This window comes from Podarcis filfolensis (assembly GCF_964270895.1).
Source record: "Podarcis filfolensis genome assembly, chromosome: 6".
NCBI classification, from domain to species: domain Eukaryota; kingdom Metazoa; phylum Chordata; class Lepidosauria; order Squamata; family Lacertidae; genus Podarcis; species Podarcis filfolensis.
The window spans coordinates 1168674-1190616 of NC_139609.1; the positions used below are offsets into that span (position 1 = coordinate 1168674).

The following is a 21943-nucleotide window of genomic DNA, read 5'->3' on the forward strand; positions in this document are numbered from 1 at the left end:
GGGGGGGAATAATATGTTACTATTTTTAGCACCATAATAGTAATTTATTATTTATACCCCGCACCTCTGGCTGGGTTTCCACAGCCAAATATAATACAGGATGAGTCCTTTAAAAGAGGCCCCGTGGATACAGAGTACACATGTTCCACGGGGCCTCTTTTAAAAGACGCACCTTGTATGTTTAAGTTGAAGAATGACAATGGGAGAGCGTGGTAGATCACGGCCAGTTTTTGATACGGGATAGTAGATCACAGCCTACTTGAAGTTGGAGGTGCCTGACCTAAAGCTTCCAGGAGATAATCTCTAGGGCTGTTTTCCCCCAACTTAAACTCTTGCACTTGAAACAACCAAAGTGTTTGTCGGTTCAGTTGTAGTCAGGAGTACAAACTTGAATAAAATACTGGAGGGCCCAGGTAAGACCCACCCTGCATAATGATGCGGCCACACACCCCATTTGAATGGCAATGCCAATCTACTTTGAAGTGACCCAGCCCCGTCAAATATTTTATGGGGGGGGGCAAAGCCCCCTTAGACCCTAGGAGTTGGCTCCTATGGTTGTACTCACTTTTAAAAGGACAAACACCCGTTTTCCTTCCCCTTGAGGGGCAGCATTTAAATTGCCCAGCAGTTCTATTTCATTCTCTATTTATTTCTACTTTTTAAAAATGGATTTGGACTGAACACAATAATGAGAGTTAGTGAAGAGCATATTCTGTCTTGAAACAAGGGCGGCCAACTTGTAGCTCATCTTTGGGAGTGGGGCACAACATGCTGGCTGGGGCTGATGGTAGTTAAGAGTACAACAACATCTGACGGGGCACATACAAAGTGCCCTAGCAGTATTCCTTGCTTGTTTTCACCTGCAGTTGGAAGACAACAAAAAAGCTGCAAATGCGAAAGTGTAGAGAACAGGCAGCAGCAGGGAGCATTCTCTCTTTGCCAACAGCACCGGCCAAGAGAGGACTTAAAGGAGGTCCTCCAGCTGTAGGTATCTGTGACTGTCCAAACTTGCAGTTGTCTAAGATTAGGTACTGAGAAGTATTCACATACACTTGTGATTCATACAGACTTGGTTGGATCCTCCTATGGCACTGCTGGCATGGAATCACAGAACTGGAGGGTTGGACTGGACAACAAAGGCCAGGCACTTTGAGGGGTCTTTGCAATCAAGCAAAGTGTATACATCGCCATACACTCTGGTAGGTATGTGAAGTGGCATGACAACAATCAACGGAACAAGTGGGAAACTTGTAGTAACTGCAGAAACTTACCTTTACATATTTGGCATACATCTGTTCATCCAAAGGGAAGCTCTGGACATTTCTCTCATCTCTGGCATGGAAAGTGCCTAGCTTGACCCACTTATTTGTTGGATACCTAGAACACAACACCCACCAGAAAGATGTTACACACACAGTAACCTCTCAGAAACCAACGAATTCAGAACCTCCCTTATAATACACAAAAATCACTGTTACTGCAATGGGCATCACAAGTACTCTATTGCAGGTACAAGGTTACGATGGACAACGCTTAAGCCACCTAGTGCAGTGGTAACATCAGTACATTTTGGCTTTAAATGCTGGCCATTTTAAAGCTGTGGACTACCAAGACCATATTCTGCTTACCAATTTGCCCACCTGCCCACCCCCCGGCTGGCATGACAGACTGACAAATCAAATAGGTGTCCCAACGACTGGTAATGATGTGCCCATCCCAAATAATGAAACTTAAGCAGCTGTTGCAGTGAAAGAAAGAAACCTTACATTCACCTTCATATCCCGAGACGTACCTGTCGCTGATAGACACCAGAAAATCCTTGGGAGTAGATGAGAATAACTCATGGTTGGCAATGTCCAGCTGCTTCACTTGAATTGGTTCACACAGTTCAACGACAAACCTGGCAGGTGGGGAGAAAGTCCAGCTGAACTGAGTAGGTAGAATTCACCATGGAAACATGCTTCAAAGGGCCCTTCATGTGCATTTTCACATATAGATAGCACCAGCAATCCGTAAAAGTCCCTTCCTGCTCGGGCAAGTGCTGAGTGAGGCACAGACTTTATGCAGAGCAGGGCTGCAGATTTCCTTCCATTTCTTTGATGAATTCCTAGCACAGTTTATTAGAAGTTTACATTTGAAAACCAAGTTGGAAATGGTTAATAATTCTGTGTAAGAATTTAGTTGATCTTTAGAAAACCAAAGGTGCATTACAGTGGGCAGACAAGCCTTCCTTAAGCCAATGTTCCATGTGCTTCACAGCCCAAGCCTAGCGAGGGGTCAATTTCCAGTCAGAGCCAGTTGGAAGTTAGTCAAATTAAAACCTTTTGAACCATTCTGAAGATAGGATTTTACATGCAGAAAATCAGGTTTTATTATGAATCCTGAATAAAAAACAAAGTATTGGGCGGGGGTATAGGTTTTCATGATGCTACAGGCCTGCTTCTTAAAAGTTCTTGAAAAACTTTTGTAAGAAACATTCTTAGGAATAAAAATAGGTACTTCACTGGCCAAACTCCATGTTTTCCCTACCTTTTGGATTTTGTTATGATTTTGTTTGATATGAAAATATTTGGACCTTAACAAAATTATTTACTTGCATATGGGGAAAAAACTAGAAAGAAAAACCATGAAGCTGTGCAATTAATATATTTAAAAGTCAAAGCCATTTTATATCTTTAATAATTATTTCTTATGTATAACTTCCCTCTGATGAAACCAGCATCTTCTTTGAAAATGCTTTATAAATTGTTGCAATAACTTGATGCAATCACATTTCACACGAGGCTAGTAGCATACAATGCTTGGCTACCAAGGCCTGCCAGAAACTGTAGACAATTCAGTGGCATAACAGATATTTATTTCACTTAGCTGTATAACTACATACCAGATTTTAGTACTGCATGGATTCAGCATGTAGAGATCCATATTCTCCATTAGTATTGCTGATGTACTCTATAAAGAAGGAAAATAACACTTCATTGAGTGTTAATAACACTTAAAAGAATCCTGGCCTCTTTTTTACTGCTGGTACTTTTAGAAATCTCAACATGCCTTTGGTTTAATTTACAGTATTATTTGTGTGTACCTTTTCAGTTAAAACACGGAGAACAACCCTGAAGACAGGTCATGTTGTCTGAAAGTATTTAACTGCAACACAGCAATTTGGAAGGGACATAGCTCAACAGCAGGAGACCACCTTTTGTGTGCAGAAGGTCCCCGATTGGAAATACAGTATCTCCAGGTAAGGCCTGGAAAGACTTGTCTGAAACCCTAGAGAGCCACAGCCAGCAAGACAGATGGGACCAAGGCCTGATTCAACAGAGAAGGCATCTTCTTATGTTCGTAACACTGTGTTACTCTGCTAATCCTGGAGAAACAAGTGTTGGCTTTCTAAAGAAGTGTTAACAGAAATACTCAGGCACATTTTGAACAAGACAATTTACGCTCCAATATGAAGACCAAGATGATCAATAAACAGTGCAGGCATTAATTTGTGGAGCGCTAAGTTTAAGAAACATCTCATCCACAGATTCACAGCTAGATCTCTAAGGCTGGGCTAAATGACATCCCATGCCCTTTTAAAATGTGTTTGGGGGGTACTGGGTTGTTTTTGTTTTGATTATGTTTTTTGTGGTTTTATATTGTGATTTTGTCTTGTGAACCGCCCTGAGACCTGTGGGTATAGGGTGGTATACATAATAATAATAATAATAATAATAATAATAATAATAATAATAATACGTTACCTAGCCTGACAAGATTCTAGAGCACTTCAGGAGTGCTGCTTAAGTTATGTAAAAATTAGAGCTGAAACTTCAGTTCATCAATGCTATCATAAGAACCTTAGTCTCCCACTGAACTTTACTTCCCCAATACCAATTCATTGGGGGGGCCATTTGGAGTGGGACTTTTGAAGAGCCCCTTGCCATCTAGGCTGCCATAAAATGCTGGCGTCTTTTCTTTCTTTCTTGAGATGAAGTGCTATGGTGCCTTAAAGATAAACAAGTTTATTCTAGCATAAATTTATGGAATAGAGTTGTTCTAGCTCATCCTTCTCCAACCTGTAGCCCTCCAGATGTTCTGGACTACAACTCCCAGCCCCCCTAAACCTTGGCCATACTGCCTGCAGCTGGCGGGAATTGTAGTCCAAAACGTCTGGAACTTCACCTTCATGGGCTGGCATGGCCACTTCTCGTTGGTGCCAACACTGCCAGTTGTCTCTTCAGCTCTTTCCCTCTCAAGGGGCCAGCTGACTGGCAGAAAGAGTTTTCCATCCAAGCCAGCAGCAGTGGGAATCCTCTCAGTGTATTCTCTGGGGAGAACTGAACCAAGAAGGCTCCAGCTTTGAAACAGTGTCACAAGAAACCAATTTATTTGTTATATTTAGCTGACAAAGTCATCAATAGTATTGCCACGTCCACCAACATGGCCTTTGAGGTGGTATACTTACCTTTGCTTCTGGGTTAGCTGCCAGTATTTTGGCACCACACTCAACTGAAGCATAATTATTCCTATTTTTCTGGACCTTTTTTGTGAGATGCTGACCTCCATTGGAGGATGGGTGCATTGACTGACCTGCATACGAAAGGAAGCATACCAACGAATTAGAAAGATCACTATGCCATTACTTCCAAGCTTCTAAGCTAAAGTGATTTATATACAAGGCAGCAGTATTTAATACTTACATGAAGTTAACAGTAGTATTTGTAATTGCTCAGATTTAAAATACACTGGTACCTCGGGATGCGAACGCAATCCGTTCCAGAGCCCCATTCGCATCCTGAACGAAACGTAAGACGCGAAAGCACATCTGCGCGTGCCGCCGCTTCCACGCATGACGTCATTTTGACCGTCTGCGCATGCGCGAGTGGCGAAACCCGGAAGTAATGTGCTCCGTTACTTCTTGGTCGCCGTGGAGTGCAACCCGAAAGCGCTCAACCTGAAGCATATTTATCTTGAGGTATGTCTGTACTTGCATTTAACAAATAATCTGCCCTGCTCTTTAGCCAAAACAACCTGCTTCCAGAGCAGACTATATACCATTGTAAACAACACAGTCCCCTACCCTCAGGCTTACAATTTAAAAATATACATCACAATGGGGAAATGGATTGGGAGGAGTAACCAAGAGATTAATTTAATAACCTGCTGAGCTAGAAAGGTTTAAGGATGAGGAGTCCAAAGCTACTGGTCTCTTGGCTGATAAGCGCAGCCGTGCATCCCTTCTCTCCCCAAATGTAAAAGTAAGCATTTTTCTTACACAAGTGGAGATGCAGAAAAAAAATCATTAAGATGTGGTAGCCCAATGCAAAAATCCTGAGAATCCACGTGGACCTGTGCTTTGTAACCACATTTTTGAGCCATTGTGGCCCCAGGCAACAGTGGGTGCGTGATTTTTTTGGTGCAGGCTGTAGCCATGGACATGCTATGTGATCTGATGGTTAATTTGGGGTGACCCAATGCAAAAATCCTGAGGATCCATGTGGATCTGTGCTTTGTAACCATGTTTTAAGTGGGGAGGGAATGAAAATCACTGAAGGGACAAGGAGCACACATGGGGTGTGTGGAGAAGGAGGCTGCTAACAATGCAGGAGAGGGGTTTAAGGGGAGGGGAGGAAAAACACTGAAGGAACAGAGTTGCCCCTCTTCATGCTGTTGAAAAGCCAGTGAGCAGGCAGACACGCTGCGCAGCTCTTGCTTTAAAGAGAGCTGAGGAGAGTGTCAGCAGCTGTTGCCGGCTTTCCAGGGAGCCAGAAGAAGAGAGGTTCCTTTCCTTCTCCCACCTCGCCAAAAAGCCAGCAAGAGCGGCTTCTCCCGCCTGCATTCGCTCCATAAGACGCACACACAGTTCCCTTTTAGGAGGAAAAAAGTGCGGTAAGTATTAGGAGTCTCTTGGGACGCAAAAAATATTTTAATCACTCAAAATGTCTAGTAAGAAGAAAGAAGGAAAAGTAATTCCTGTCTATTCCACAGATTAAGGCATTTTAATCCTTGGGGTCCCTTCCAATGCTACAATTCTATGGTTTCAGCTACACTGCTTGACTGTGGCTTGCTCTTACAGCAATTCACTTGTCCCAGTAGGCTAGGAGAAACACACACAGTTGAAACTGAAATGGTTACAGTGGTACCTCGGGTTACATACGCTTCAGGTTACAGACTCCGCTAACCCAGAAATATTGCTTCAGGTTAAGAACTTTGCTTCAGGTTGAGAACAGAAATTGTGCTCTGGCGGCGCAGCAGCAGCAGGAGGCCCCATTAGCTAAAGTGGTGCTTCAGGTTAAGAACAGTTTCAGGTTAAGTACGGACCTCCAGAATGAATTACGTACTTAACCTGAGGTACCACTGTATTAACTATGGACTAAGACAGAGGTTTGCCAACTGTGATCGCCAACCTAGCGCCCAGAAATCTCCACATGGTCGCAGTTGGAGCCCTGCCAGTAGCAAAATGTGCATGGTTAATTTCAAACACTGCACCAAGTAGAAACTAGAAGATTAGGGAGATGAGTCAAGTGGGGTTTTAATCTCAAGCAGGTGTGCATATGAGAAAATTCACAGCAAAGTACAAAAGAGAACTAAGAATGCGTGATTCGATTACATGCACTAATGCTGGAATAGGGGATTGTGTCAAAGGCAGCATGGAGAAGGTGGGCTTGGGTCAGTGATTTGGAGAGGAAGAGAGGCAGCATCCCATGAACCAAGGTGGCCTAGACGCAGCACAGGAGCATGGCTTGCACCTGGCCTGCACACCCCACCCAGTTCAGCCTGTCCCATTAGACAGCCACAGGCTGGCTCTGCAGCCCTTCCACATGGAAAGCCCAATTTTTGTAGGCCAGAATGTCCTAGTTTTATTCAACAAAGTAAATAACTAAAGGGGGTGCCCAAATTCTTATTTCTGATATCGCAATGTGGGAAAATGAAACAAGGGTCCTTAAAAAACAAATTAGGGAACACCTCTGTCATATCAAAAATAAAAACCGGGCACCCTTTGGTTTGTTCTTTTACGGTACAAAATACTTAGTTGCATTTAGAGAATCATTTCAGCCCTTGCTTAATGGGAGATCTATCTAACAGAAACTGCTATGACTAAAGGCTGTGTTGTAAAAACAGAGCACCCCTTACATGTCCCTTCTGTAGGGCTGGGATACTTATGATGTCTTAGTGAGCTGGTTATTATGCCAGCAGACCAAGGACACGGAAGGCAAGACCACAGTTCCAGGGGGGAACTGATCTCTGCACAGCTGATTACACTACAGCCGTATGTTTATCTAGATCAGGGGTTCTCTATCTTTCTTCCCATGGACTGAAAATTACTGGCCACCCCTGACCCCAGTCACAAAACGGTGGTGAAAAAGTTCCTTAGCTCAGTGTTCCTCAAGCTAAGTACAGGACCTGGCTCAGGAAACACTGTGGCTCAGCCTCTCCATTGGAGGCAGAATTTCCTGATCCAGAGTCTCTACGTGGAAAAGACTTTTTATAAATCTATTTCCCCTCACCATGCCTCTCAAAGTATTTTACCCACCTCCTGGCATTTCTTCTCCCATTCTCCTTTCACTTGCACCTTAATCCTCCACTCACCCACAACATGCCAGTTTCCTTCCTCCCTGGTCCTTTAACATTCACTTTTTCCTCCTCTCTTCCCCGCTTCACCATCTTTTATCTTGCTTTCTGATTTCCTTCCTCTCAAAGCAGAGAGGCTTTCCTTTTCCTGCTGCTTCCCAGCCACCTTCACTCAGCACACAAGGAGTGGATGGAGCTGGCACTGGTCCAGCCCAAAGGCTACAGCTGGGCTAGCAGGAAGAGGAGGCAGGTGAAGAGGCCCTGCGCAGGCTGGGACACTGCAGCCCATGGCCCCCAAGTGGTCTTGGCCCCCTGATTAAAATAGACTGATTAGAGAAACACAAGCGCTGCATCGCAAAAGGACATTTGTTAACAAAATTCGTGAACAAAACAAAAAATACAGTTATACATAAAACCAGAGTCTCTCCCCCTTTGGGAAGGGTTTTGAAAATTTCTTTTTAAATAAAAAAAGGATCAGTGCTAAATACTTGATTTTTAAGGGATAAGTCTGTTCAAAGTTTTCAAGAACAACCCAACAACCTCTCCCCCCCCCAAAAAACCCCCCTGAACTCACTCTTTTCTTTTTCCACTTCCATAACCTGCTTTTTCCATTCATCAAAAGTGGGAATATCTCCTGGATCCTTTGGGCTTATTACAGAAGTTGGGTCAATTTCTCCTACTTTTCTCTGCAAGGTTTTCAGATATTAACAAAAAACAACAAGACAGGCAATAAGGCAAGCAATCAAAACAGTGTAAGGCTTCAAGAACCAAACATTAAAAGGCAAGTTATGCCCAGCAGGCTGCATGGTAAGCTGACCATTCTATTGCATAGCAGTGCTTTTACAATTTTTCTTATTGTTATTTTGCAAAACATAGCTTGTGTTTGGGGGGAATGTGATGTGGAAAATGTGCTGGTTAGAGAAAGGAATGAAATGTGTGTCCTACTATACTTTTGAGACCTTAAGGTACTCAGTAGTACTCAGACTATCATGAAGGGAATAACCCAATCACTTACAAGGTTGTAGATACCAAAACAGAGAATCTAGTATAGCCTTCCCCAGCCCGTTGCCTTCTAGATGTTCTGGATTGCAAATCCTATCAGAACCAGCTGAGATGTTCAGAGCTTATGGGAGCTGTAATCTAAAACATTTAGAAAGCACCAGTTTGCTGAAAGCTACTACATATTTACAGTAAGAAAGGAGTGGAGTTTTATTCTTTTCGCAATGCCATTGACTTTTCTGTTTTTTCTGTTTTTCCTTTAAAATCATAAAAAGGATAAGCCATGAACTCTCAATGTTTCAGAGTGAATTTCTGTAATGCCTGCATTGTTCATCTTCAACTGAGAAGAAATATGTTGATTTCACAGTGGTTTTCTATGTTCACTCAAGTTCCAAAATGCTGGGAAACTACAGTTGTTAAGGACCAACCTTTTACAAATGTTTTATTTAGGTCGTTTTTTAAAAAATGGTATGGTATCCTATCTTGTGGTTAGTTTCAGTTTTGCCACCACTTTGCAGCTAGATGACTGTCCAAGGCAGAGCAGTGGAGCAGGCTTTGTGAGTCACAGAGTCTGCGTATTTCCTGTTCACAGGAAGTTTATGTTTTGTCTATTGCTTTCGTTTCTCTCTGTGTGTCTGAGACACTGAAGCAGGCAGTCATGTTTTCTTTGTTCTGATCAACGCTGAATAAACTTGTAAATAATGCTCTCCTGAGTGCATCTTTCGCTGTGCATTATCTGCTGATAGAGCGTGCATCAGCTCTGGAATGTGGCAAGTTATTTCTGGAGCTCGTGTCACTAATTGCTGATACTGCGTGTCTACGGGAGATCGATGGACGCCCGGAGACGACGTGGAGTCATGATGGACTTTGTCTCCCTGGCAGTATCCCAACAGTCTCGGCACTGTTTTTGCTGTAGTTACTGTATTTTGAATGTGCTTTCACATGAAAGCAGGAGAGTAATGTTAAAATAAAATCAACAGTAAGGTAAAGGGACCCCTGACCATTAGGTCCAGTCGTGACCGACTCTGGGGTTGCAGCGCTCACTTCGCTTTATTGGCCGAGGGAGCCGGCGTACAGCTTCCGGGTCATGTGGCCAGCATGACTAAGCCGCTTCTGGCGAACCAGAGAAGAACACGGAAACGCCGTTTACCTTCCCGCCGAAGCGCTGCCTATTTATCTACTTGCACTTTGACGTGCTTTCAAACTGCTATGTTGGCAGGGGACTGAGCAACGGGAGCTCACCCCGTCGAAGGGATTCGAACCGCTGACCTTCTGATCGGCAAGTCCTAGGCTCTGTGGTTTAACCCACAGCGCCACCTGCGTCCCATAAAATCAATAGTAGTGCTTGGCATTTTCCACATTTGAAATATGAGCATCATCTGCTAGTAGTCGAAAGTAAGCTGTAACAGAAGCAGCACGTTAAGTACCTGCCCATTTCAAGTAAGCACTGAGAACCAATACTGTAGAAAGTATAAAGCTGAGAAATGTCAAACCACAAAGGGAGCAAAATGTTCTTTGATATTTAGTGTGAGAGATAAACATTTACTTGAACCATTTGTATCCCTACAGGGAGTTTGGGGTTATTATCACCTACCTCCCCTCTTAGGTTACCCGAAGCATTCAGTGCAGATTTTGGAGTGGTCTTTTGCTCAGTTGCAGGAACTTTGGGTTCGAATTCTGATTTAGTTATCTTTCCCTTTCCATGTGAAGATATATTTTCTATATGTTGACCTACAAGGCTGAAAATACAGCAACATCAGAAACACCTAACTCAAAATATTTTTACATATCAATACATAGAATATAGACAGCACAGAATTCTCACAGAGAACCAGTCAGTTGCTATTGAACTGGATAAAATAAGTGTTTTAGTGAAGAGCAGCAATATTCCAAGTATGGTCTCAACTGTGAAAAAAGTCTGTCCTCCAACACGGACAGGCAATGCAAGCCAGAGGAAACCTGCTTAGCCAAGGATGCTGGTAAAAACTTTTGCTTCTTTTTCAGCTTCTTCTGTAAAGTGACATGTGGTCAGAAGTATTTCAAGTACAGTAATACTGCCCCTCATTAGCCTTATTGAAGGGGCAGAAAAAGAAAATCAAACCGGCAAGGTCAGGCAATAAAAAGCTGTTCTGAGTTACTGACTTTGATTATCTAGAAATACATTGTTAGTCAAGGATAGTGTTAGATTATTTACTTGAGCATATACTTGGGGGGGGGGGTTGGTCTTTAAGGACTAGGTTTGTTTTTATTTTTTATCTATTACTATCTGTTAGTCACAGGGCCGGATTTACGTTTGATGAGGCCCTAACCTACTGAAGGTAATGGGGCCCTTTATATGTCCAGCTGTCCTTTGTCAACAACAAATTGTTGCTGTTTTTTTGTGTTGAATATATGCTATATGGTAATTTACGGACCTCATAGGTATCTAAAGCCATTTGCAGATAACAAAATATGTATTTTATCAAAGTCATTGTTGAACTGAAATACAATTAAGAAGTATATAAATAGTGAGATAATTACTATTACATCCAGGGTTTTTTTCCCCCTTGAATTTTTTGGGGGCCCCCAAGAGAGTGGGGCCCTAAGCTAGAGCTTGCTTAGCTTACACGTAAATCCGCCACTGGTTGGTCACCTTGCATCTCTTTGAATAGACATGAAAATTAAAAGAAGAAGAAGAAGAATGAAAATCAATGGAACAGCCTATGGCAGCAGTTATTTCAATACTCACCCCTCTGGAGAAGTATCAAGAGACGAAGAGTCACCCTGAGGCTGGCCCTCAAGTGCCCCACCCAGGTCACAGTCAGGCTCTGACTGCTCTGCTTCTGCTACAGGGATATCAGCACTGGAGTTTTCTATTGCACTGAAGGAAAAGAAAACAAACATGCTTTTTACTTCTATGAAATAACTAATATTTTTGCTGGAATTTCTAATACCATGACACATCAAAGCACCCTTGTATTAAAGCAGTTGCCTGGTAACCACAGAAGACAAAGAACTGCATATAGCCCAATATATGAAATAAGGCAGTGAGGGAACATCTTTTATACGTTTTTACATTTTTGCATATATTTGTATATACTGCCTTGAGTCCCAGTCTGCAAGAAAGGAGGGATAATAATATTAATAAATAATGCATCCAACCCTCAAATAGTCTGTTGAGAGGGACTCAAATGACTTATTCTATTATTTCTTGCAGAAAGTGTGCAATTGTAGGGAATTTGTTTAGGGAAGCTTTTAATGTTTAATAGGTTATTGTATCTTAGTGTTCTGTTGGAAGCTGCCCAGAGTGGGTGGGGTATAAATAAATTTTATTATTATTATTATTATTATTATTATTATTATTATTATTATTATTTCACTGGCATTATTAGAAATGTCAATAGTGAATCTTTAGCTATGGAGCAATACTACCCCTGTCAATATAATTCAACTTAAAACAAATGCAGTTTCCTAACTTTAATGTGGTATCAGTTGCTGCCATGAATGAATCAAGTCAGAGAGTCAACAGTTGATAACCTCGTGTAGTTTTCTTAAAGTGCATATATATAATACATAATGCAGTGTGTTGGCTACCTATGTCAGGCGTCGAGGAATAGGATCTCTCCCCTGGTGGCAGTAAATAAGCAGATCAAATGAAAGGAGCATTTTTACCATTTGTTTCTTTAATAATCACAGCGAGAGACAAAGGAATGCATATCTCTCTAGGAATGGCATTGCTCCCAGTAAAGGTTCACCCCCTCCGTACCCATTAATCTACATCACTCCTACGTCGGGTAATCTGAGCTTGTTGCCACTGTGCTTTCTGTTCTATCACTCTCAAAGCCTGTCTAGTCTTAGGCAAAGGGGGGTCAGGAATGCTTTCTAAAGACAGTGAATCTGCCAGCTGTCTCTCTCCTGGTATTTCCTCTTCTAGCTGTTCCTCACCCAGTAGTTCCCAGCTTTCCCCCTCAGCACTATGCCCCTCTGCAAACCACTGTTCTAAATCAATGGGAAGGTTCGGGGGGGGGGGCTGCCACCATTTCTCAATCCAGTCCCTGACAATATCTTACAGGTTCACACTTCTTTCAGTTTCTGTTTAGAACAGATGAAAGGTTAATTTTTTTAATAGAAAAATTATAAACTGCTTGATCAGAAAGTATCTCCAGCAGGTGAAATGCCTCTTGATGTAATACTATGCAGAAATGGCCAAAAAAATGGAATAGCTTACTTGGGCTGAGAGACTGGTGAGATCTCCGAGGTAGATATGCTGAAAGTACTATCAGGGATATCAGCTACACTAAAAGAACCTTCATCCACTGAAGACTGCGCCTCAACTTCAGGTGTCCTCAATTCCTCCATCTCCATGTTCTGTTCAAAAATGTCAATATACACTTTACAATCAGTTCCAACATCTGCCCAATTTGCAGAATTTATTTTAACTACTCAAAGCACAAAAAAGAATAGTGAAGCCTACAAGGCTGCTATTTCACAGGGTAAGCCAACCACAAGCAAGCTGGGACAAGTAAAAACTAACCTTTGAGCCTTAATACAATTCACCATGATAGTCAAGTGGTTCGTCTTACTAAAACTACATATATGAAATGCTGCTCTCAGGATCTATTTGTTGGGACGGGGGCAGCACTCAACTGCATTAGCCTAGCAAATACTTAAGGTTCCTTGTGGAAAATTCAAGTGCTTCTTATTCTCATAGTGCCAGGAGACTTGGCAGCGCAGTCCACAAGGAAACTCTTGTGCAAAGGAAATGAGCATTCATAAAATCTTTACATTCATCTTTGGGATGAAGAGGGAGAAACGGGCGCTGTCGATTGGCTGGCGGCGGCCTCTCTGGGCCGTTGTCTTTCGAAAGGGCGGGGAAGCGGCCTGGTGCGCAGGCGCGGCTCTGCCTCCCCCCGCTCCCCTGGCGGTGACGCGTCACACTCCAGCTCAGCGCGTCGCGGATCCAGCGCGGGCGGCGGACGCGGCTGCCGGAGCCCTCGCCCTTCTCCGCCCCGGCCCTCGGGAGGATGCGCCGCCGTTGCCCGCGGGCGCCACGAGGCAGACGGCGGAGACCATGAAGGAGCCTCCCCGCCGGCTGCTGCTCCTGGCTTCCTCCTGCTTCCTCCTGGGCTGCCTGGCCGGGTGAGTCTCCGAGGCAGGATCCCGCCCCCCACCCGGGCCGCTTCTGGGCAGCCCCTCGCCGCCGGGCGCGAGGAAAGCCTGGACCGGTCCGGGAGGCGGGCAGCGGAATCCCGCTGCGGGAGTAAAGCGAAGAGGCGGGACTCATCCTGCTCCGCTTCCGCTCGGGGGAGAGCAGGAGCGGAGTCCGGGAAAGGGTTCTGGCTCCTGCCCCGGGTTCCCGAGCTCAGCCGGGTGGGTCAGGCAGACGGTTCGATGCAAGGGCAGACTGGGATTCTTAGTGCTCCATAGCAGTGGTGTTGTGTCCCTGGACTCCCTTGGGCTTCTGCCTGGTAGGCTTCCCTGCGGTACATCTTGGGGGCTTTTTTCCTTTTGGGCTGTTAATCTGTGTTTGGCAGAATAACCCTGTCAATGTAGTGAACAACTAGCATGTAGGATTGTGCTTTCTGTCGAGGGACTACATTCCTGCACTAGATTTTAACTAGTTAAACTACCATTCTAAACAAGAAAAGTCAGAGGGGGAAATGGGCCTTGTGTTTGATAAATTTACAAAACCGGTTGAAAAATAACGTGCTGTTCTTTGTTATCAATGTGTTTTCTCCCACGGGCATGTAAGAGTGCTTTGAAAGCAGAGCAAAGCTGTAGCTAAAGCACAACACTGGCAATTTCTGATGGAAATAAGTGGAGCTTCAACATGAAGCCACAGATCTCCATCTACAAAAGCTGTTCTGTGACACTTAGGTACATACAACCATATGCACTAACAGTATGTTTGTAGGCTGGTGTATATTTATTTTATTGGCAAGGCTGGATACAAGTATGTATTCTTATGATGCATTATGACTTGCGCCAATCTGAATCCCCCTTTGCTTCCAGATAATTTGCTCACATAAGCAGCTTATTCAGCAGACCTTTGGGGGCTTAATCCTTTCATTATTTATGAATAACTGATTAATTAATTACATTTGTATACCACCCTTCATCCATGGATCTCAGGGCATAAAAATACAAGATAAAAACACAAAATACATAATAAAAAGAACAACAAAAAGCCCATAAACCAATAATCCCCTCCCCCCACAAACATTTAAAAGGGCTTTGTTGAAGAGGAATGTCTTCGCCTGGAGGGTGAGACTTAATACCCATGGATTCAAGTTACAATAAAGGAGTTTGTGACTAAATATTAGGAAGAACTTTCTGACAGTAAGAGCTTCTTCGACAGTGGAACAGTCTCCCTTGGGAAGTGAAAACTTTCATTGCAGGTTTTTAAGCAGAGGTTGGGTAGCCATAAGGCTACTTAGAAGGAAGATTTCACCAATGTTTCATTCTTTCTCTAAAAAGAGGGTTGCATTATGAAAAAAGATTGAAGAACCGTAGATGGGGGAAACGGGAGAACAAATTTGATCATGATGTCACATAACAAGTGAACAAAATGCAGTTATTGCATAAACACTTAGTACATAAACACCCTCACTGTTTTGATGTTTTTGTTATTTGTACTTTCAAAACCTGATCCCATGGTTCTATGAAAATTAACCAAAAATGGCTTCCAGAATAAATAATTTAAATTTTGGAACTAAAAGATTTAATTTTGAAATTTTGCATTTCAAATTGTGTGAATTCATTACCCATTCCCTTCTATCGTCTTCTGTTGACTTGTCCCTGTTTTCTTTTGTTTTCCACAATCTAGCTCTGTGTATGAAGAAATTCACTTCATCTCCTATCACAAATTCTCACAATGGAAATTTGCCAGTTGGCAGACTTGGGGAATTAAGCTGCATGGATCTTGAGTGTATATATATATATATATATGTCTTCTCACTCAGGAAGAGAGCATTCAGTGCTGCTAACACAGTGACTGACTTCACCGCTAGAGGTGCACTCCATTGTCTCTCAAGACAGACGGATGCCAACCAACAAGCTGAAGGGGCTCCAGCAAGAAGTTCAGTCTCTCTCCACTTCCCTCACTTAGGCCACTGCATGGCAAGACTTTGGAGCCTGCACTTTGGGCACATGGGCCTTCTCAGCTTTGAGGCAAGGGAGCTTGTTTTGTTACCTACAAGCCAGCCTGTTTTGATTCCGATTTGCTATATGAAACATTTTTATGGCCCTGGGAGAGAAATCTGGAAAGGCATCAGAAGCTATTGCAAGATGGGAGGTGGAGCAACCTAAAATCCCAAATGTCCCGTAGGGCCTCCAGCTAGGAATCTCTAGTTTTGAAATCAGAGACCACTATTGCCACACTGTCCCCAGCTACACCTGCAAAATGAAACAAACATCATGTGAGGTGCAGGTAGTGGACCTTATCCAGCAAGAACAGGAGTTACCTAAGCGTCATTCAAGACCAGTTTGCTGAGTGGGCTTCATTTACTATCACCAAAATGACCTTTGCACGTATACTTGTGCTGCTGACGCTGCAATCTTACGTATGCTTACTAGAACGTGAACCACACTGAACTTTGGGAGAGCTTAATTATGAGTAAATATATTTAGTACAAGCCTGATTATATCTGATGCTTCTGTCTGTTGAGAAAATCGGGTTCAGTGACATCATATGGAACCTTTTTCATCAATTTGCCCACTCCCACCGCCTGTGTGTTCTGGGAGCCCTATTCCTCCCACAACCATTTTTAGGAGGCCCACTCATCACCCTCACAAGATACTTGGAAGGAAAAGCTGACACTTCTTAGCACTTCCCCGGACGGATGTGCACACCAAGAACACTCTGTGTTCCCCTGCTCTTCTCAGTGGATCTGAATGCATTGATCAGAACCATTTCTCCTACGGGATTTCCTGTAATCTGAGGTTACTGAGGATAAGGGCTGGTTTGAATTTGATTTAACTTCCACTGAAAACATCAGCACTGACAAAAAAAAATTATTGCCAAAAGGTGCCCTGCTGGAGGGTGACAGCTTACAGGCACACAGGCCACCTGGTGACAACGATGCCAAAGTCCGTTTGCTCTAGCTAGCAGGTAAAGCTACTGAATCAGATGATGGCAGCATATTTGACCCATGACATAATACAATTGGTAGCCAACAGAGGCGTATTTCATAGGACAGAACCCTGCCCTATGTCCGGTGGTCATGCTTGACCCAGAAACCTATGCACAGGTGAAAGGACTTTTTTTCTCTGAGCATGCAATAATGCAAATGTGTCAATTTGAGTCAAAATGTCCATTTAATACATGCACAAGGCTTAAACCCCCCCCAATATTTTACCCCAAAATGCCAACCACTTGAAACTTGAGTTTGCAGATGTCTGAATTTATGGCAGGAATTCCTCCTAGGGTTAGGCAGGCACTATCTGTCTTTACACCTGAGCCAAGTGGGATGAATGGGTCAATAAACCTATTTACAAAAATATAAACCCCGGGACACGCGGTCTGATCCTATATTTACTTCTATCACTGCATTCCAGGGGGCTCACTCCCTAGTGTGTGTTCAGTGAGTTTCCTTATGTCCCTCAAAATCTTGGGGGGGGGCAATTATTATTTTAAAGTTCCACAATATTTTAGCCATTCTTAGTTAAGAAACGGGTTTCCTGGATGTGAACCTAAACCAGCCAGTAAACGTACCAACTTCTCACCGGGGCCGACCAGATGCGTCGGTGGGAACCCCTTCCTTGAGCCCGGCCCAGCCCGGCTGTCCTGTGGGAGGGAGTTCCCCAGCTCCCCTGGACCAGCGCCGCTAGGGAGAAGCCTCGCCTCTCCTTCCCGGGGACGCCTGGGCGTCCGGATGTGCTGCTCGGCCCGGGAGGGGAGAGGAGCCTTCTTGGCGCACGAGGCAGGGAGCCGCCACTGCCCTCCTTCTCGGCCTCCCCCGCCAGGCACCCGGGCGTCCCTCCTCCCCGCCCCGGGCACGCGCCTGCCAGCCCGCGCTCTCGCCGGCTTGGGCTGCCAGCTGCGTTGCGCGCCGATCCGGGAGCCGCCGCCTGGCCGGCTGGGGCCCCGAGGCAGCGGCGGCCCGTGGGAATCCCGGGGATCCTTGGCTTGGGAAACGGAGGGATCTCCAGCCCCGCAAGTTGGTTCCAGGCAGCTGGCGGAGGGACGCTGGCACTGGATCAAGAGGCGGAAGTGAACGGAAATGGCACCATAAAGGTATTTTCATGCTGGGAGCTAAACACACACACATGTAAGGTACCTCCTTCCCCTTTCGGTTCCCCCTGAACAGCTTTCACGTGTGTGCCCAGCTTGCACAAGAGGAGGCCAGAGATTTTGGGGTGCTATATATGAAAGAACACATGGAGCCCAAATACCAAATCCTTGGCGTGTTTGCTCCCAAGTAAAGCCAACAGATTTTGTTGACTTCTGGTTACTGATGATCATGAAGGGCAGGAGGAAGGAGAAGCCAAGCAATGTGACTGCCTAGGAGGAGCCAAGATAGTGGGCCCTGTTTCCGAAACAGTCGGATGGTGGGGTCCCCAAGTGTTGTAGCACAGCTTCTCTTGGTGGTTTCTCTCTGTGGTCATGGGAACTGACTGCTGTGCTTTTGACCTGCAGATCTTGGCTTGATGGACTTGTTTTCTTCCTAGGTGCCAGCAGTGACCTAGAAAACCAGGGACAAGTCTGGGCATGAGTTTCATCATCCATTGATGTTGTAAGGAAGAGCCGTGAGACAGGGACTTGGCCGGAATCATGCTGCCTGCTCAGCTGGGACCAAACACACGGCAGCGCTGGCAGAAAGTGTTGTATAAAAGGCAGCCCTTTCCTGATAACTATGTGGACCAGAGTTTCCTAGAGAAGCTACGCAAGAACATCCATGCCCGCAAGTACCAGTACCGGGCGGTGGTGTTTGAGTCCGGAGTGGTCATACAGCAGCTGTGCAGCGTCTGCGTCTTTGTCGTCATCTGGCGGTACATGGATGTGGGGCTGCTGGCTCCCCAGTGGTTATTTGGCGCTGGCTTGGTGACTTCCTTGATAGGTTACGTCCTTTTTGACGTATTGGACTCGGGAATGGGGAGAAACCAGAGTGGCCAGACGCGTTGGGCAGATCTGAAAAACACGGTGGTGTTTGTGGCCTTCACCTACGGCTTCTCCCCAGTGTTGAAAACACTGACTGAGTCCATCAGCACAGACACAATTTATGCCATGTCTTCTCTCATGCTCCTAGGACATCTGATCTTCTATGACTACGGCGCCAATGCTGCCATTGTGTCCAGCACTCTGTCCCTTAACATGGCCATCTTTGCCTCGGTCTGCTTGGCCTCGCGGTTGCCTCGCTCCTTGCACGCCTTCGTCATGGTGACATTCGCTATCCAGATCTTTGCCCTGTGGCCCATGCTGCAAAAGAAGCTCAAAGCGCGGACTCCCCGCTGCTATGTTGTCGCCACTTTGCTCTTTGCTCTGTCTGCCTTGGTGGGCCTGCTGACCATCTCCAGCGTTGGCATGGTTCTCTTTGCCCTTCTTCTCGTCTCCATCTCCTGCCTGTGTCCTTACTGCCTCATCAAGCTGCAGCTCTTCAAAGACAACATCCACGGGCCTTGGGATGAAGCTGAAATCAAGGAAGACCTCTCCAAGTTCCTCATGTAAAGCAGGCGAGGCCCTAAGAAAGGCAGCTGCTGATGCCAAAACAAAAATAAAACTGCATCTCCACTGAGATACTGGGGCCTTGTGAATAGGTGTGGGTCAATCTGAACTTCATTCTATCAATTATTACTGCAGATCATGGCAGAAGTATCAAAGGTTGACATAGCCTAAAAGGACAAGAGTGACCCTGCTACCAGTCTGATCCCAGCCTTGTGTCCTGAAAGGCATTCAGGTCTATTCTGACTTCCTCACACCCTGCATAAAGGCCAGCACATGCTGATTTCGTTACCAGGTACAGTCTGTTCATCCCCTGAATGGAGACCATCAAAATAATGTCAGGGTAATTTGAAGGCAGAGACAAAAGGGAACCAGCTCAGTCACAGCCAGCTAGAAGGAGAGTCTTCCAAGCTCTTAATTTGCAAAATGGTGAGGTGATAAAAGGGCATGAACTCTGGGGGAAATACCTTGGGAACTCTGGGAGTTGCTCACCTCAAAGCCTCCTCCCTTCTCCATGAAGGAAAAGGGTAGAAAGGAACCCTAAAATGTGTAGCCAGTGGCTCTCCTAGCTCCCACAAGGACCTTCATTCAGCACCCAAGGAACCAACATGCACATGCTTAAGGACAGATATACTCTTCCTCCCCAACTCTCCATTTCATCTCTCTTTAGATCAAGGTGTGTGTATTGCAGGATTTGCTGCCTGCTTACATTGCAATTTTGCTGTCTGAAGCAGCATTTATATATAATGCATGTCTCTTCCATGTCATATAATAAACCAACTTTCTCTATTCCTTTGGTGTGAAAACTTAACATTTCTAAGAGAGCAAAGAAGTTTTGTCTCCTATCAAGCATAATTTTTTTGCCCAGATGTGGGAGGAAAATACCAAAAGTATCCACTTACTTTTGAAAAGAGATGTCTTTCTACTGAGTTTGTTTACCTGTGAGTAAATAAAATAGCAAGAAGTGTGCATGCATGCCATGAGACCAGTGCGATGTAGCCGCAAACCCTTTCTTCTGAGTTGTGGTCTCCCTGGTCAGAGCTTAGACACAGCAGCACAAAACCTACAGGAACTGCAAAGGCCTTCTGCTCTGTTGAGCTCCCGGCCAATCTGAACCATCCAAGGCACACCTGACTTACTCTAGAGACCCTGATGGAAGAAGCTCAGCATCTGAGGTCTGCCCCCACAGGAGTCCCATTAGTGCTTAGCATCCCTCAAGGATTAGAATCCCCCCCAATCCTGTACACAGGACCCCCCCCCTTTTGCACTCATCTCATATTAGGGGAAACATAATCACCTAGAGTGGGAAAGTTAGATCCCATGGTATGCACTTTTAGATTCCTATGTAAACCCCTCCTCAAGGCGTCCAAACTAAGGGATATGAATATATTTGGGTTCAAATTCTGTGGGGAGGACAGGGAAGATCATACATGTCAGAGAACAGCCTGTGGCGTTATCGCCATGTTCCTTATTTCTCCTGCCACCCAATGTTCTATTTTAGATAATGTTTTTTCAAAAAGAAAGAAAGAAACATAACCACAATTGGAGGCAAAGTCACATTCCAATGTTATTTCTTGATTTAAATTCTCTTTCAAAAATGTATATAATGCCCATTGGGATCTGATAGTTTATCCATGGTTTTCACAGGAATTTTATGTCTAACCTTACGTGATAGGCTTGGGGACAGCTAGGGTCTGCTAGGCTCGTCTGTTCAAAAAAGAATTTATAAAGAATATTCCTATTTTCTTAGCTGTGTTTCTTGTATAATTTCATTATTGGGTATGTTGCTCCAAGTGTCCAAGTGGAAGAATTTAGTATAAATCTTGAACAACATTACCAGTTCCTGAATGGGTGAGCTGAAGGGTTTTAATCACTTCTTAATTGCTTTTTTCCTTAAAAAAGATTGCAAAGATTATTATTTTTTTAAAAAGCCCAATAATGTTCCTGCAGAACAATTCACATTGGGGCTGCTCTGGAATCCACCATCCAAGAATTCGGATGGACCACGAACTAGATGAGGTTATTTTTAGGATTACTGTTAAGAACAGGTAGCTGTACAGTGGATATATGAGCAGCTCTAGAGGGTGGAAGTGTGTGTGTGTGTGTGTGTGTGTGAGAGAGAGAGAAGGTCCCACTTTTGTAGTAACCGGTCCTTCAACTTCCAATGCACTGAAGTAACAGCAGCAGGGGGAGCTCCAATATCCTTCAAAGTCACTGGCTGAATGAAATGGAAATAAAGCTGGAGTGGAATGTGCCTGTTTTGGCAAGAGACAGCCCCCTCCCCAATTCACGATCCTCAGGAGCCTCCGGCCATTTATCAGGGAGAAGAGAGAGCAGCTCTCTGCACAGGACTTCACCTCTCTTGAGACCTAGAAACCCTCTGAAAAATTACTTGGAGGGCACGGAAAACTTTTCCAGGCACATCTAGCAACCAGAAGGAAACTCGGAAGTTTTCCTGAGACTAGTTCTCTGATGGGTTTGTTGGACTTTTACTTCAGAAGCAAAGACCAGAACATTTGTAACGTTTCCACAGGAGTTGGCCGTTTGTGTGAAACTGCCACCCTTTGTTCATTCATTAATAGCAGAGAATCCGAGTGACTTTGCTGCCGGTCCTCTGCATTGCAGAGTTTAATGTGTTGTCTTCTTTACACATGGCATAGTGTATTTAAAATACAGAAATTCAGTTGTATGCCAGCATATCCAATGTGGACGGGCAAAGGGCTTTTGAGGCTGGGGGGACGGGACACC

General features: G+C 44.6%; 2 protein-coding genes across 4 annotated transcripts; one reads left to right on the top strand and one right to left on the bottom strand.

Annotated features, from left to right (window-relative positions):
• Positions 1-157: 157 nt before the first annotated feature.
• Positions 158-13093, bottom strand: LOC310765857 (SUN domain-containing ossification factor-like). The gene is made up of 9 exons (XM_083621451.1): positions 13070-13093; positions 12764-12903; positions 11285-11416; positions 10151-10295; positions 8132-8243; positions 4451-4575; positions 2885-2952; positions 1793-1900; positions 158-1377 (listed from the first exon to the last, which is right to left on the bottom strand). Exons 2-9 carry the CDS (start codon positions 12898-12900, stop codon positions 1167-1169), a joined length of 1038 nt encoding a protein of 345 aa, XP_083477577.1. The 5' UTR covers positions 12901-12903; positions 13070-13093; the 3' UTR covers positions 158-1166.
• Positions 13094-13522: 429 nt separating this feature from the next.
• On the top strand, positions 13523-19984 carry LOC310765860 (phosphatidylinositol N-acetylglucosaminyltransferase subunit C-like). Of its 3 annotated transcripts, XM_083621459.1 has the most exons (3): positions 13528-13674; positions 16562-16645; positions 18205-19984. In XM_083621459.1, exon 3 carries the CDS (start codon positions 18308-18310, stop codon positions 19199-19201), a length of 894 nt encoding a protein of 297 aa, XP_083477585.1. In that variant the 5' UTR covers positions 13528-13674; positions 16562-16645; positions 18205-18307; the 3' UTR covers positions 19202-19984. The 3 variants fall into 3 exon arrangements, with proteins under 3 accessions (XP_083477587.1, XP_083477585.1, XP_083477586.1); XM_083621461.1 differs by lacking the exon at positions 16562-16645 and having other exon boundaries at positions 13523-13674; XM_083621460.1 differs by lacking the exons at positions 13528-13674; positions 16562-16645 and adding an exon at positions 17032-17770.
• Positions 19985-21943: the final 1959 nt, after the last annotated feature.

Excerpts from the sequence above, each read along its gene's own strand:
- LOC310765860 (XM_083621461.1), top strand. The coding sequence starts at position 18,308 with ATGCTGCCTGCTCAGCTGGGACCAAACACACGGCAGCGCTGGCAGAAA.
- LOC310765857 (XM_083621451.1), bottom strand. The coding sequence starts at position 12,900 with ATGGAGATGGAGGAATTGAGGACACCTGAAGTTGAGGCGCAGTCTTCA. Across the intron at positions 10,296-11,284 it reads CTTGATACTTCTCCAGAGGG|CCTTGTAGGTCAACATATAG; the intron begins GTGAGTATTGAA and ends CTGTATTTTCAG. Across the intron at positions 2,953-4,450 it reads CAGCTAACCCAGAAGCAAAG|AGTACATCAGCAATACTAAT; the intron begins GTAAGTATACCA and ends CCTTCTTTATAG.